Raw genomic sequence first — 16059 nt, 5'->3', positions numbered from 1 at the left:
CCTGCATATAAAAATTTAAAAATTTTCTTAAGAACATTTTTTATCATTTCTCAAAACATTTCTTAAAAACTTTTTTTTTTAAAACAATTTTGTTTAAAACTCAAAAACTTGATTGGTTTGCGATTTAAAATTTGTAAATCTTACGACTTAAATTAAACAAAGAGATTTAAAAAGAAGGGGTCGCAGGAGAAGGAGAAAGAGGAGGATGAAAGAAAGTAACAGATGATTGAAGGAAAGATAAAGAAGAGAGATGATCGGACGAGATAGAGATGAAGAGGAGTGAGAAAGAACCGAGATAACGAAGAGAGCAGATTGGAAGAGAGACGAAGAAGGTAAAAAAAAAAAAAAAAAAGAGGAGAGAGAAAGAAGAAAAGAGAGCGAGAGAGAGATTTGGAGTGAAATGGGAGGAAAGAGAGAAAAGAAATGAGTAAGTTTAAGTTTAAAAACATTAAAAACTCTTTTTTTTATGTTTTTAGATAATAGACTATATTTTTTAGTTAGTCTTGAATTCAGTTTTTGAAAATATTTCTACCAAACAAGTTTTTAAGGCTTAAAACTTGAAAATTGTTTTTGAGTTTAAAAAGTTAATTCAAGTAAAGTACCAAATATGCCCTTAATAATCAAGAGACGTTATGCACAAAAAATTATGTAAAATAAATTCCAATTCCGTTGCATCACTTGAAGCTACAAGTCCTTACTTTTTGGCTGTATCACTTGTTGCATGATACGAGTGCACTGTGCACCAGGTCATCACATCCAAAAACATAGGTTGAAAAGAAAAATTGATAAAAAGACCCGGAATGTGTTTACTTAGAATAAGAGAAGTCATGAATCAGAGTGATACTTGGTTGTTAGAGAGAGATAGAGAGATAGAGAGAGAAATCTGGTTAGATATTCATAGGCTACCAAATAGGGAATGTGCAACAAAGGTTACAAAATCAACATGATCCTAAGTCCGAAAATTAGCTTTCACTTTGTGTTACATCATCACTAGAACCGTTTCAAGGCTGGCATCTTCAACAAGCCAAGGTTGAATTTCAAACTACTCTATCCTCTCCTGAATTTGTCAAAAAATCCGTCGAAAGCTGTTTAGTTCTGAAAGGCTTCACATAATTACCACACCATATGCATGTTAGAGTTGACGGAGGTATGTAAGAAAGTTCTTAATCACTGCCATGTTCATCTTCTTCATCAGACGATAGGAGTGATGACCCCATCCATGCTTTGAACCCTTCGTTAACCCACCTTTCCACCTCTGGTGAAACTTCTATGGGATTCTCCAACATTTCTAGCCCTAGGTTTCGATCACCAAAGTCTCCCTCATCAAGGATTGACGTTGCTCTCCTTCTTAGAAAGAAAGCGGTTCCTCCATATAAAATAACCATTCCCCAAGAACCAACCTCATAGCACCAGAAAAGGGGCACAAAGTAGGAGCTTCCTTGTGTGAGGAGGCTTGAACCAAGAAACAATGCAAGTAGACCAAATATGACAGCAAAGACGGCATTCAGAATTGATAGACATCGAACCCTACCTGCAGATTACAAATAAGAGTTCAAACCTCACTAGAGGTTGTCGCGCAACTAAGCTTTTGACCAAAAATGCCAAGATATGAAAGACAGGTTAAAAGGACATGCTGCATTTTGTGTTACTACAGAAAAATGACGTGATAAAATAGATAAACTTTCAAGGCCACAATTTTTGTATGCCTGTTCTGGCAAGGCCCACCCCAAGAAGAAGTGCGCAAAATCTTAAGGAATGCAATCAATCACTTGGATCTACCTTTAAACAACAAAAGAAAGCATTACCTGGCCTGATAAATACATGTAAGATCCTCATGTATTTTCTTTACTCATTGGCAACTAAACAAAGTATGAAAAAAAAATCTGCCACACTAAACTCGCATCGAAAACTTCATTGCTTAGGAGTAATTAGCTCCATATAACTAGTACCAGGTGTAAAACTCAAAACAGCCAAACAAGATTTGGAGATGTGATAAACAATAGATAGCTGTGACCGACGTAAAGTGGATACAGTAGTTCATTTGATTCTTTGAAACATTGCAATAATTAAAACAAGAACAATTGAGGCAAACTATCGTGTGTGAAAGATGAAAAAACAAATTGTAAATGAGTTTGACCCACTAAATATCATTAAAGAAAAGGAAAATAAGAGTTTGACAGAGAGAGAAAGTGAGAGAAAGAAAGGAAGGATACCTCTTTTTGAAGCACAATAGTTATTTTCAACAACCTTTAAGCATCCATGTCGTGTTGGAGCAGAATAAGCAATAATGATTCCTGCAACCAGACTGAAACTATGAGAACCATTTAGCATATCGAAATCAAACTATTGCACTGAAAAATGTTAGATATCATCCATGTAGAATAATGAGACAATATCCAATGAAAGAATGTACTTTCAACGACAAATTCTATACCATGCTATATGCACAGCCAATTAATACCCATTTCTACATTTCATAAGCAGATTATGCCTTATACATGAAGCTGGCCACAAAGTGTGAATCAACCTTTTTTGAACCATATAAATCCCCATTTTGGGTTTGATGCCTTTTCCTTTTGATTGGGTTTATTGATACTAGAAAATACTAAAATGCACCCATGCTTACATCTTTGAACCATAATCATCTTGCATCATATATAAAGCTATCAACTTGTGGTAGTTGATGAGAAATATATAAGCACACAAATTAAACCCTCTTTTTATCAATTGTAGCAAAGTAAGTAAGTAGGGATCGGTCTAGGCTGGGGATTATGAGGGATTGCTAAATCACTTGAAAACTGACTCAAAAACGTAAAACAAAGTTTAAAACACTAAATTAGACTCAAAGAATGCAAAACTAAACTCTAAAACACTAAAACAAACCAAAAGACTCAAAACAGCACAGAAACACTCAAAACTGCCTTAAAAACACAATCTGGGCAGTTTTGAACACCAAGCACAAATTTGGATGAAAATAGGTTATAACTTGACTTAAGACACTTAAAAACACAAACTAAATTGATTTCTAACTAATCTAACACTTCAAAATAAAGGGGGATTTGGTTTTGACGAAATTGAAAACAAAACAGAAACTTTGTAAACTAAGCATATTTTAAAACGAAATTGATTAAAGTGAATGGATTGAGATTTAGCTAAGGGGTTCTTCTCCACACATGTCACACTTGCATACAAAACGATTTCCAATTGCTTTTCAATAGATTATGAATTCTCAACGCCCCAGATTAACAGTGAATTGCACTAATTAACCCTCAGATTTTCCTAAAGTTATTGAATTGGATGATTGCATACCACAACCCAAAGCATTCCCCACACGTTCCCTACATGAATTGCATAATAGAGATACAAGCAAGAATCATTAAGTTCTACGAAAACCATAAGCATTGACGAGGCACTTGTTACTATGAATTGCATGAAACATATGCCAAGAATTTACTTAACACGATTGTGATCAACAACCTTTACTACTTGCGAATATAAGTTCATAATGATTAGGTGAAACTCCCTTATATCATAGCATTAGATTTATGCATGAAAATTAAGCGTGCACTCTCAACCAACATACACAAATCAGTTTAATTCATCTCGATAGGCAAATTGAATTCATAACTTATGAAACGCAATTGGAAGTAATCAAATCATATAGCAAGCATAAAACATGGTTTCGAATCCCCCCTAGTCAATGGGGGTTTAGTTCCTCATATGCACAAAGCAAAGATAAATAAGTTTAGACATTGAAATCCAAAGAAAGAGAACACATAGACACTCCAACTTGGGCAGCAGGTGCATCCACGAAGTTCCTCCTTCCTCCTTGCTGCGGCACAGAGATTATGGACAGGTTCTTGGAGTTATGAATGGTGTAGAATGGATGGGGGTAGTATGGTGGTGTTTAGGATGGATTGGTGGAACGGCAAGGCGTGGTTTTTGGCAAGAATTATGAAGATGGTGGGGGAAAGCTGCGGCAGAGAAGAGGGTCAGGTTTCTGGTGTGAATTTATGTGTATGATGGGTGGTATTTCGGCCAAGGGGTAAGTATGGGTATATATAGGCACATAAAACCCTAGGGGAATCAGATATGGACTTGTAAAATCCAAATCCACAAAGAAAATGGCTTAGAAATTAGAATTAAAATGGGAAAAGTCCAATAGGGTGCGGCAGGTTTGGATAAGGCAAGATAAGGCTTCTAGAAAGCCTTGCAAGGCAAGGAAATAGGTTCCTTTGCTGAATTAGGTGCGGCAAGGATAGGGGGAAAAGGATAGGACTTCTAGAAGCCCAAAACCAAGGGGAAATAGGACCCAACCCACGACAAGGATAAGGAAATGTTCTAGAACCTTTCTTTGTGTCCAAAAAATGCTTAGGAAACCTTCAATGTTGCTGAAACTTAAGGCCATTTAGGTTTAGGAAAGATCAACCCAAAATAGGAAACTTTAGGCTTAACTTTCCTACTTCAAGTAGGAAACCTTGTTTGAGTAGTGTTTGTACCATACTTGACCAATCCCGAAACTACCGAGCACCGGCCAACGCTATACTGTCAAGGACCCAGAAGAGTTCCCCTCCGACCAGGAGGCCAATCACTACTCGACACGTGTCAAGATTAGAAGCCAATCAGAGCGCAGCACGTGTCAACATCAAGAACCAATCATAACATGACACATGTCAATGTGACAAAGCTACAAGTTTTTCTATAAATAGGGGTCATTCCCCCACAATATTGCCTAATGCCATTTTGTGTTAAATCATTCACAAGAACTCACTAAATTGAGAGCTTGATCCTTTGTACTTGTGTAAGCCCTTCACTACTAATAAGAACTCCTCTACTCCATGGACGTAGCCAATCTGGGTGAACCACGTACATCCTGTGTTTGCTTCTCTGTCTCTATTCATTTACGTACTTATCCTCACTAGTGACTGAAGCAACCAAGCAACCAAGCGAAGGTCACAAAACCTGACACTTTCTGTTGTACCAAAGTCTTCGCTGATTTTGTGCATCAACATTTGGCGCCGTCTGTGGGAAACGACACTTATTCCTACTCTCTTCAGCTGTGTCAAGCTGGTTTCTATCATTCGTACACTTTCTTTTGATCAGGCATCCCTCTCCAACATGGGAAGCGAAGGAAGCCACAGCACACAGAATGACACCCCCCTTGCACATAGTGCGAAACAACGAAAGAAGGAAGGAAAACGAGTTCTTCTTCAAGCTAAAGTCGATGAGTTGGAAGCTCAGAACAACAAGATAGCAATAAGGAATGAGGTCCTCCAGGAGCAATATGAGAAGCTCTTCGAGACACTCCACGAAGCTAGGCAAGCTCAGACACGCGAGCTTGTTGCCCCCGTGGAAGTCAACCATCAACTGGGTGCCCTCCAACATGGAGGGTCACATGCATTCGACATAGATATCCCTGATAGGGAACAGATTACCCCTCGACTTGATAATCAACATGAGGCTTCTCTTAACCCAGTTGCTTCGACCCGAACCATGAGAAGTGGAGGGAGACACCTCTTTGCTGAAGGGGCAGAAGGATCGAAAGCCGTCTTTCGCGATTGTCGGGATTTCCTGAAGCAACGTCGAGAGAATTCCATCCATATAAGCTCAAAGATCAATGACCCAAGGATTTCTGAGAGACTCGGTCCCCTGCCACGGCCCGAGCCGGCCACCAATTTGGGGAAGGGGCAACAAGTCCTAGAGAGACATGAGGGTACAGGGGACTCAGAGGTGTTCCGACAGACATACCCTGGAAGCCAGTACAACGAGTCCAGGGAAAAATCACATGCCCTTGATCAAACCTTCCTAATTCCAAGAGGAGATGGAGATTTACGAAAGAAAGCTCCAGTGGCACATAACTCCGCTCAGGACCCCCTTGTCCTACAACTTATTGAGGAAGTAAACAAGTTGAAGGCTGAACGTCAGGCTGAAATACCTGACTGGAACCAACCCAGGCCTGGCCCTCTTACAAGGAGGATCCTCAACACCCCCCTTCAAGCAAAGACAAAGCAAAAGCTTGGCTTGCAACTTTATACTGGAAAAGAGGACCCGATTGAGCACCTTAACCTCTTTGAGTCCACCATGGCATACCGGATGCACACCGACGAAGAGCGATGTCTTCTCTTCCCCTCCACCCTCTCTGGCGGAGCTCTAAATTGGTATTGTCGTCTTACACCTGAGACGGTAGACTCATTTGAGGAATTGAGGAAACTATTTGTTTCCCAACACATTTTCCAAACCGATCGCTTGCACTCTGCAGATGACCTGTACACTATCCGCCAGAAGCCAGACGAGTCATTACGTATGTATGCTGGCCGCTTCAGCCATGAATACTCCCGGTGTGCCGAGGCAGACGACAAGACTGCCCTCAAAGCCTTCACGGCAGGCCTACGTGATTGTTTCTTTAAATACATGATCAATGCCAATACTTGGAAGACTTACTCTGAGGTGATGGCGCAGGCTTATAACCATGCCTCCGCCGAGGCAAAGACATATAAGGAGAAACCCCCTACAACCATCCTTTATCAACAAGTGGGAGGTGGAAGCCAGACTCACCTAAATGAGAAGACCTCGACTTTCCAAACAGCAGTGGCACCTTCCCATGCCTTGCATAATGCTTCACCGAATCAACAGACATATCAATTTCAAGGCAAGAGGAAGGATTTCCATCCTCACCACTCTCCTTTCAGTAAAAAGAGTAAGGGACACTATCCCGATAACCAAGGGTATCGCCACAATAGCGCTCGCCCCCAGGCAGTCAATGCAGTGGGTCAAACCCGCGTCAAGGGTATCGCCACAATAGCGAGGTTTTGGCCTGCCATACTTAAGGTGTCTTACGCCTGCCGAGGCGGAAATCGTCCTTCGGGAAATACATAAGGGAGTCTGTGGAGATCATGCTGGATCTCGGTCCCTAGCACACAAGACTTTTCGCCAAGGATATTACTGGCCAACACTCCACCAGGATGCCATCAAAGTATCCCGCTCATGTGACAAATGTCAACGATATGCAACTATTCCTCATTCCCCTCCAGAGCCTCTTACTCCTATGATCAGCCCTTGGCCCTTCGCCCAGTGGGGACTTGATTTGATCGGCCCAATGCCGGCAGGGAAGGGCAAAGTCTGTTACGCAGTCGTTGCAGTGGACTACTTCACAAAGTGGGCCGAAGTAGAACCCTTGGCAACCATTACTGAGGCAAAGATAGAAGACTTCGTGTGGAAGAACATCCTTTGTAGATTCGGCATTCCCAATGCGATAGTCACTGACAATGGGCGACAGTTTGACAACAAGAAGTTCAGGTTGTTCTGATCTAAGTTCAACATCAACTTATGCTTTGCCTCTCCAGCTCATCCCCAGTCTAATGGACAAGTTGAGGCCATCAACAAAATAATCAAGCGCACTTTGAAAACCAGCTTGGACAAAGCTAAAGGCTGTTGGCCAGAATTTGTACCCCAAGTTCTTTGGTCATATCGCACTTCATATCGGACTTCAACAGGAGAAACTCCATTCTCACTTGCCTTTGGCACAGAGGCGGTTGTCCCTGTTGAGCTCGAGCAAGCAACATTCCGAGTCCAGAACTACATTCAAAGTGAAAATGACAAACAACTCACCCTCAACTTGGATTTAGTCGAGGAACACAGAAACCAAGCTCACTTGAGGAATGTCGCCTACAAGCAGCGCATCTCCAACTATTATGACTCTAGGGTCAAGCCTCGTTCTTTCAAAATAGGAGACTGGGTCTTAAAGAAAAGATTACTCTGCGACAGAGTCCCGAGTGAAGGCACACTTAGTCCAAACTGGGATGGACCGTATGAAGTCATTGGCATCAGTCGCCCTGGCTCTTACACACTTAGAAGCTCTGATGGCAAGACCCTTGGCCATCCATGGAACGCTGATCACTTGAAGTACTACTACAAATAGACTCACGATGTACAAGTGTTGAGCTATAGCCGTTCGGCATCCTATGTAATGAAGGCCATTTGGCAATGAATTCAATAAAGAGGTAATTTAGCCAACTCAGCCCTCACTCTTTTACATTCATAGCAAGCGATGCCAGAACCCTTCTCAATCAGAAAGCAATCCGTCTTCCACAGTCACTACAAAACAAGCAAATGAAGACCGTGTCAAGCGCCAAAAAAAAAAAAAAAAAAAAAAAAACAGCTTCATCCAAAAAGCTTCACCCGAAAAGCTTCACCTCCAAAGCTTCACCCACAAAGCTTCACCTAAAAAACTTCACCCAAAAAGCTTCACCCGAAAAGCTTCACCTCTAAAGCTTCACCCACAAAGCTTCACCTAAAAAGCTTCACCCACAAAGCTTCACCTAAAAAGCTTCACCCAACAAGCTTCACCCGAAAAGCTTCACCTCCAAAGCTTCACCCACAAAGCTTCACCTAAAAAGCTTCACCCACAAAGCTTTACCCAAAAAAAAAAAAACTTCACCCGAAAAGCTTCACTTAAAAAAGCTTCACCTACAAAGCTTCACCTAAAAAATCTTCACCTAGAAAGCTCCCTCTACATACTTTCATCTACAAAGCTTCACCTAGAAAGCTTCATCTACAAAGCTTCATCTACAAAGCTTCATCTACAAAGCTTCACCATCAAAGTTTCACCCAGAAAGCTTCATCTACAAAGCTTCAACACCAAAGCTTCACCTACAAAGCTTCAACACAAAACCTTGCTCCAAATCAACAAATTTTGTTCACAAAACCCAAGATGCCCTTGAACTTGTACAAAAACACTTGGGTAAACATAAACATTTTTTGTTTTACACCCACAAGGGCCCAAAATTTTCCTTCTTATTTATTCACTTATATATGTTCCCAAACATATTATAATAGATCCAACAACAAGCCAAAGTCCCAAGTTTCATAATGGACAAAAGTACAAGCAATTCATCAATAATTAAGGTGCTACAAAAATTGGAATCTGCCCCAAAATAGAAATCCAACCCAAGAGACTTTTTCTCTCTCTCCCTCTTCCGCCTCCTTTCATCTATCAAATTTCTGCAACCTCTGCTCTTCTCCAATAGAGCTGAATTTTGGACACCCTATAGTTCTTGAGCATATGAACAACTTTCAAGAAGGAACCATTTCTGTTTGAGCGACGGAAATTAAAGTGTTGAAGCTCCAAACATGACAGTCGGATTCTTGCAGATTTCGAAGCTGCTGTGATGTTTCGAAGATCTGGAAATATTTAACCATTAGTTCATTCTGAATTTTTGATATGTTATGAAAGAGACGATGAGGAACAACTTCAATGAAGAAAGCATGCCGATCTGAACAATAGAAAATGGAGTTTCGAAGCTCACAACAAATCTGACGGGTTGACAGAAAAATAATAACCAGTCATTCATCATACCTGGATTTCTGGAGTTATACTGCTCCGAGGGATCTCAAATTTTGATATGTTGTAGTTCACGAGCTGAGGAACAACTTCAATGAAGAAAGCATACCGATCTGAACAAGAGAAAATGGAGTTTCGAAGCTCACAACAAATCTGACGGGTTGACAGAAAAATAATAACCAGTCATTCATCATACCTGGATTTCTGGAGTTATACTGCTCCGAGGGATCTCAAATTTGGATATGTTGTAGTTCACAAGCTGAGGAACAACTTCGATGAAGAAAGTATGTTGATCTGAACAAGAGAAAATGGAGTTTTGAAGCTCACAACAAGTCTGACGGATTAACAGAACATTGATGAACAGTTACTCATCATACTTGAATTTCTGAAGTTGTACTACTCCGATGGATCTCAAATTTGGATATGTTGTAGTTCACAAGATAAGGAAAAACTTTCATGAAGACGACTTTGCAATCTGAGCTATAGAGAAAGGTGTTATCTTGCATCCACTCAGGCTGATTAGTGGAAACGAAAAGCAATTCCACCAAAGAAAAGATGAAAAAGAGAGAAAAGCTACTAATTGCACTTGATCTTGTCTAGTCAATAGCATGCAGCATCAAGCACACAAAAGTTGGAAATATTTTTAGATAAAGCATATACGAATGTGTGACATCGAAACAAGAATTCGTTACTTTGACAAATTAGTAACACGCGAGACACCTCATTCGGCAACTCTCTTCGCCTGAAGACTTGGGGGACTTCCACCATATGCTACTGCACCTTGATACTCGGCAGTCTCACAACCACTCAGTGACTTGGATTTTTCAAGTCTCCAACCGAGAAGTTTTCCTCACTCGGGAAATTAAGGGAACACTACCTCAAACTACATGCTTCACTCACAAAGCTTCAACAATACAGGTTTCAACAAAAGCAAAAATTCAAAGAACTTTATGAAGAAGGCTTTGGTGTATTTAACACAATATGTTGAAATGAAGCAAAGCTTATTTATTAATATTTTCGATAAGCCACAAATATGTACATATACATGAGTCAAAATAAACAAACAAAAGGGAGCCTTCACAAAGGTTGCTTAGGGGAAGTCTCAGCAGTCGGTAGAGCCCCAGAAAGAGAAAGCACCGGAGGGTGGTTATCCGGAGCCTCAGTACTTGACAAAACCCCAGAAGGAGGAGGCATTGGAGGTTCATCATTTGAAGCTTCATTACCAGGTACAGCCCCAGAGGACGAAGGCAATAAATGCCTTTGGAACAAACCCACAAACCGCTGATGATCAAGTAAAACCTTACCATCAGATTCCTTCATCTGGTCAAGCTTCCTCTTCATGTTTGTAGCATAGTCATGGGCGAGCCGGTGCAACTGCTTATTCTCATGCTTGAGCCCTCTAATCTCCTGTTTGAGACTCATCACTTCAGCAGCCAATGATTCAACTTGGCGGGTTCTAGCAAATAGGCGTTGGGCCATATTAGACACAGAACCTGCACACTGAACACTAAGAGCCAGAGAGTCCTTAACAGCCAACTCATCAGACCGTTTGGAAAGTAGTCTATTATCTTTGGGAGTGAGAAGGTTCCTGGCCACCACTGCAGCGGTCATATCATTCTTCATCACAGAATCCCCAACAGTAAGAGGACCAGTAGGGGATATGAAGGATGGGCGCCATATGTTGTCTGGAGAAGGCGTGGCTGTCTCTTCTCCAAGGTTCAAGTCAAAACGACGGTCGGAGGGTCCAGACATTTTCAAATGTGTTGAAGAAGGAAGAGGTCAGACAAATCAAGATCTTAGAAGTGCAAGAAATGAGCTTCTACTGGTAGAGATTCAAGTGTGCTGTGGAACTTAATGCCAGCCTCTATAAAAATCTGCACTCGACGGAGCTTCAGAAATCGAAGAGGCGTTTGCTTTCTCAAAAGCTGGGCTGCTCAGAGACCACGAGGGCCAATCTCAGAAATCGAAGAGGCGTTTGCTTTTTCAAAAGCTGGGCTGCTCAGAGACCACGAGGGCCGATCTCAGAAATCGAAGAGGCGTTTGCTTTCTCAAAAGCTGGGCTGCTCAGAGACCACGAGGGCCGATCTCAGAAATCGAAGAAGCACCTGCTTTTTCAGCCTCGTCAGCACCTGTCACATGCACACTCAGCTTTGCGGAAATTACGGGCAATCTGTCGAAGATTTCTGGTGAAGTAGAAAGCACGTGAATCTTACTGTTCAATCACCGCTCTCCATATGCACCATCAACTCCTCGGGTACCACATATAACTTTGTCAAAGATCTCTGACAAAGTTTAGGCACGAGAATTTCGAAGTTCCAGCTACCCTACTATTACCCATAAGGGTAAAGGAACAGCACCACTGCTTGACAACTGGAAAGTCCCTATGTGTGTCGACCTCCGGGTTTTGCGGCAAGACAGGTTGGCAAGAACGTCCAACCTTTACTCACATTCGAGAAAAGACTCCCAACATAATTACTTTCTAAAAAACCGGAGTAGCACCGCTTTCCGAATCTCGAGAGTCAGATCCTCGACGGGATTGCTTGTTCGAAAACCGAAGAGGCACAACTCTCAGAACTTCGAGAGCCAGATTTCCTTAGATAAAGCTTGTCTGTAATCTTCACACGTAACATCAGCTTTCCAGATACCACATACCACTTTTTCAAAGTGCTCTGACAAAATTAAAACACGTGAAGCTGGCAGCTCCCACTACATTGCTGTGACCAAGAAGGGTAAAGGAATAGCATTACTACTTGTTATTGGGAAATCCCTATATACATTGACCTCCCTCCTCAACGGACAGGCAAACCTGCAAAAATGCTCAACCCTTTCTCGCATTCGAAAAGGCACCCTCAACATAACCTCTCGAAATACTCAGCTTTATTTCCCCCCGATAATACCTCAGCAAATAAGCCACACCAAGAACAAGAGTATCTCATATCATCAGGGTCGAAAGCAAGAGTATCCCATATCATGCTTTCTCCCTATCTTTGTCTTTGTCCTTGTCCACACCTGCAGGACAAGGAGAAAGAGAGCAGTCAGTCGGAACCTGAAATCAAACCTCCAATTTGGAACTGACTGCCTGGAGCCTTTGCCTGGTTGCTTACTTAGCATTGCTCTCGAGTACTCATCCTCAACTGCTGTCAAGGTCACGAATTCCACCGGCAAATACCTCATGACAGTTGATCAGATATTGGCTCTTTACACTGAAGCTGCCAAGCGTGGATGAGTCACTATGAAGGAATGTTCTGAAGGACCATTTAAATGCAAAGGTTGCACACCACTTCTGCCATGCAAAAGATTGAAGCAGAAGGTTCAACGGTGAGCTGAAACAGATCACTACAGCACGACACCTTTCCATACCACATTCATTATTCCGTCAACAGCAAAAGTATCCCATATCATCAAGGTCGAACGTACTCTAGATTTGATGGACTTGTTTTGACCCTCAAATTTTTGAGTCGGCCTTATACTCTGAAGGGCACCAGAAAACCCTCCAGCACAGTTCAAGAATAAGCCTGTGGAAAGTTACTTCTTCAAAAGCAAAAGTATCTCATATCATCTCTTATCCATTTGCTTCTCCTTATCCTGGCAGTTGAATGAGAGACAAGGAGAATGAGAACAATCAACCGGAAGCCGAAGTCAAACCTCTGATCCTGGGTTGCTTACTTGGAAGTTTTACTACTTACCTTGTCTGTCACCTCTTTCGGCAGATCTCCTAGCTCGGCGATTTGGGGGACTCCTACTATAGGGTTTGTATCACACTTGACTAAGCCCGAAACTACAACTAAGCTTCAAGTGAAATTGATACATTACCTTGTGCGTCAACATCAGCTAAATACACCATTCCCGGATGGAGGAAAAGTACTTCCAGAGAAGGGCAGATGAAGATCAGACCACACTTCGGTACTTAGAAGTTTCGTGATTACTCAAGGGATTGGATCTTGCAAGTCCCCAACCGAGGAGTTTCCCTCACTCGGGAACTTAGGGGAGCACTGTTTGTACCATACTTGACCAATCCCGAAACTACCGAGCACCGGCCAACGCTATACTGTCAAGGACCCAGAAGAGTTCCCCTCCGACCAGGAGGCCAATCACTACTCGACACGTGTCAAGATTAGAAGCCAATCAGAGCGCAGCACGTGTCAACATCAAGAACCAATCATAACATGACACATGTCAATGTGACAAAGCTACAAGTTTTTCTATAAATAGGGGTCATTCCCCCACAATATTGCCTAATGCCATTTTGTGTTAAATCATTCACAAGAACTCACTAAATTGAGAGCTTGATCCTTTGTACTTGTGTAAGCCCTTCACTACTAATAAGAACTCCTCTACTCCGTGGACGTAGCCAATCTGGGTGAACCACGTACATCCTGTGTTTGCTTCTCTGTCTCTATTCATTTACGTACTTATCCTCACTAGTGACTGAAGCAACCAAGCAACCAAGCGAAGGTCACAAAACCTGACACTTTCTGTTGTACCAAAGTCTTCGCTGATTTTGTGCATCAACAAGTAGGAATCCTCATTCTTCTAGGAATCCATCTTTGACTAGGAATCCATCCTTAACTAGGACTCCTCCGATGATTAGGAATCCGTCTTCAATTAGGACTCCTTCGTTGATTAGGAATCATTCTTCAATTAGGACTCCTTCGTTCTCGTCCATTCCTTTCGTTCCAAGCGCGTGATATCCATCCCAAGCTCAATCTTGCTCCAAAAGGCTCCAAAATGCATCGTTTTGCATACTTTGCCCTTAAAACCTGAAAATACATGAAACTAGCTTAAAAGACTAATTTAACTAAGAAAACACAAGGTAAATGCACAAGAACAAGCTCACTAAGTCGCATAAATATGCTCCTATCAGTAGTATAAGCATGAATCTATTCCACCAAGCCAACACTGACCTACGATTTAGACATACTTGATTTATCTGAGCTAGCAAATCCCTGATTAGAAATGACATTTCCTTATAGTACTTCTAATAATTTTTCTAAGCAAGTATAGCAAGACTTCACAACTATCCAACATATAACCTATAGATTCCCTAAGTCTTTCAGCTTGTTATCACTAATCATAATCATTTTTTACTAGATTTTCGATCTTAATGCACTCTTAGTTGACCAAGTTTCCACCTTTCCACAACCCAAATCAATGAAAAACACAAAAATCAAAATTTTAACTACCATCCTCTTAGATTTATTAGCATTCAAGCAACAACTTCAAATTGGAAACAACTAAAGTAGAGCTTAACAGCTTCCTTACCCGTGACGAGGTACACGAAAGTAGCCAAGAAAATGATCAAGGAGGGAATGAACACAACCATCCAATAGTACTCCGCAATCTCCTGATCCGTAAGATAAAAAGCTCCGGAAAACGGATCGGAATCCCCACATCTCACATTCATCAACGAATTAAGCCTCCGGTCGTCGCAAAACGGTCGCTTAGCTGGGTTGGCCGGAAACACAATATTCAAGCTGATAACCGTGCACACAACAACGACGAGGCAGACCAAAGCCACGGACGCCATTAACAGCGGTCTCTGGAGCTTCTCCCACGCCCTGTCTTCCTTTCGGAGGCTCTCGTACTCGCGCTTCGGCATGAACGCCTGGAAAAGTGCGTCGCCGAATATCGCCATTTTTGAACCAAGGTCGAGAAACCCTAGCTCAATTGAATCAGAAACGAACTGCGTTTTTGCTTCTTGGACTGATTAGCAAACCCTAGGTTCTTCAATTACCTCAAATTTTGGGGCTCTTGATCCAAAACCCTAGAAAATTTGCGTGTGAAATGTATAAGAGAAGTCGGTGGTATTGCTTCCAGATATGATTAGTAAGTCAGCACCATTTTTCACACAAGCTTTCGGGATTTGGCGGGTTTTAATGTGCGGTGGCGCGTACACTTCACAATAGCTGAAAATTTTATTACTTGGGTAGGGCCACCGCCGTTAAGTAATGATTGGCCTAATTATAGAAAAATGATTGTAATTTGTCTAATTAAGTGCATGACACATCCCCTAATGCAAATGGTGAGTCCATTAACCACACTTCAAAAACAAAAGGTTAAACCACATAGGGGTGATTCAGTAATTGAGAACGAATTTCAGACCTGTATTCTATACGGTAAGTTTTGAGATCGATTCCTGGCATTGTGTGAACCACACAATAGTGGTTACGAGAGGCTGAAATGCCTATGTAAGTCTTTCTAACTCTTAAAAAAATAGACTATTGTGGCAAAGCCACCAGCTAGTTCATTTTTTGAAGAAAAAAAATACAAAGGTTACAAGTAAACAAACAAAAGTTAGAATGACATCAATCCATAAAAAATGGCATTAATCCATTAGACAAAGCAAGAAGTTTCAGTTGGTTTCTTGACATATTTTGATTGTCGATACATATTTTTAAGTATACAATTGCACATTGAAAACTCAAGACAATCGTTGTGATTTTTCATTCTATAAATAAAAAGGAACAATCATCAAAGAAATATAAATTATTTAACGGCAAGGTTCAAGCGAGAAAAGACTTACAGTAAATACTAGGCAACCAAAGGTGACAAAGGATGTAATAAACGATGAAATGAATCAAGGAGTTGAAAATAAACGTAGATCTAGAAATTCCCAAGTAGTTTAACTTTTTGAACTATTGTTTAATCCATGGACAATATTTACTTCTAATGATTATTCCAAACTCCAGTTAATTCATTGCCCAGGTTATAATTTTTTA

General features: G+C 41.3%; 2 protein-coding genes across 4 annotated transcripts; both read right to left on the bottom strand.

The window, feature by feature from the left end:
• Positions 1-691: 691 nt before the first annotated feature.
• LOC126631215 (uncharacterized) lies at positions 692-15201 on the bottom strand. The gene is made up of 3 exons (XM_050301386.1): positions 14603-15201; positions 2214-2294; positions 692-1531 (listed from the first exon to the last, which is right to left on the bottom strand). The coding sequence occupies exons 1-3, from the start codon at positions 14973-14975 to the stop codon at positions 1164-1166; spliced, it is 822 nt and encodes a 273-aa protein (XP_050157343.1). The 5' UTR covers positions 14976-15201; the 3' UTR covers positions 692-1163.
• LOC126631216 (uncharacterized) lies at positions 8776-11286 on the bottom strand. Of its 3 annotated transcripts, XM_050301387.1 has the most exons (3): positions 9537-11286; positions 9356-9453; positions 8776-9180 (listed from the first exon to the last, which is right to left on the bottom strand). In XM_050301387.1, exon 1 carries the CDS (start codon positions 11090-11092, stop codon positions 10418-10420), a length of 675 nt encoding a protein of 224 aa, XP_050157344.1. In that variant the 5' UTR covers positions 11093-11286; the 3' UTR covers positions 8776-9180; positions 9356-9453; positions 9537-10417. The 3 variants fall into 3 exon arrangements, with proteins under 3 accessions (XP_050157344.1, XP_050157345.1, XP_050157346.1); XM_050301388.1 differs by lacking the exon at positions 9356-9453; XM_050301389.1 differs by lacking the exon at positions 9356-9453 and having other exon boundaries at positions 9176-9355.
• Positions 15202-16059: the final 858 nt, after the last annotated feature.

The sequence above is a fragment of the Malus sylvestris genome, chromosome 8 (genome assembly GCF_916048215.2).
Source record: "Malus sylvestris chromosome 8, drMalSylv7.2, whole genome shotgun sequence".
Classification (NCBI taxonomy): domain Eukaryota; kingdom Viridiplantae; phylum Streptophyta; class Magnoliopsida; order Rosales; family Rosaceae; genus Malus; species Malus sylvestris.
This window is presented reverse-complemented; position numbering and strand designations above follow the sequence as displayed.

What these genes read in the sequence shown, in the direction of transcription:
- LOC126631216 (XM_050301387.1), bottom strand. Translation starts at nt 11,092, where the DNA reads ATGTCTGGACCCTCCGACCGTCGTTTTGACTTGAACCTTGGAGAAGAG.
- LOC126631215 (XM_050301386.1), bottom strand. Translation starts at nt 14,975, where the DNA reads ATGGCGATATTCGGCGACGCACTTTTCCAGGCGTTCATGCCGAAGCGC. An exon ending in TTTCGTGTACCTCGTCACGG is followed by an intron (nt 2,295 to 14,602) that starts GTAAGGAAGCTG and finishes GTCTGGTTGCAG; the next exon opens with GAATCATTATTGCTTATTCT. An exon ending in CTATTGTGCTTCAAAAAGAG is followed by an intron (nt 1,532 to 2,213) that starts GTATCCTTCCTT and finishes TGTAATCTGCAG; the next exon opens with GTAGGGTTCGATGTCTATCA.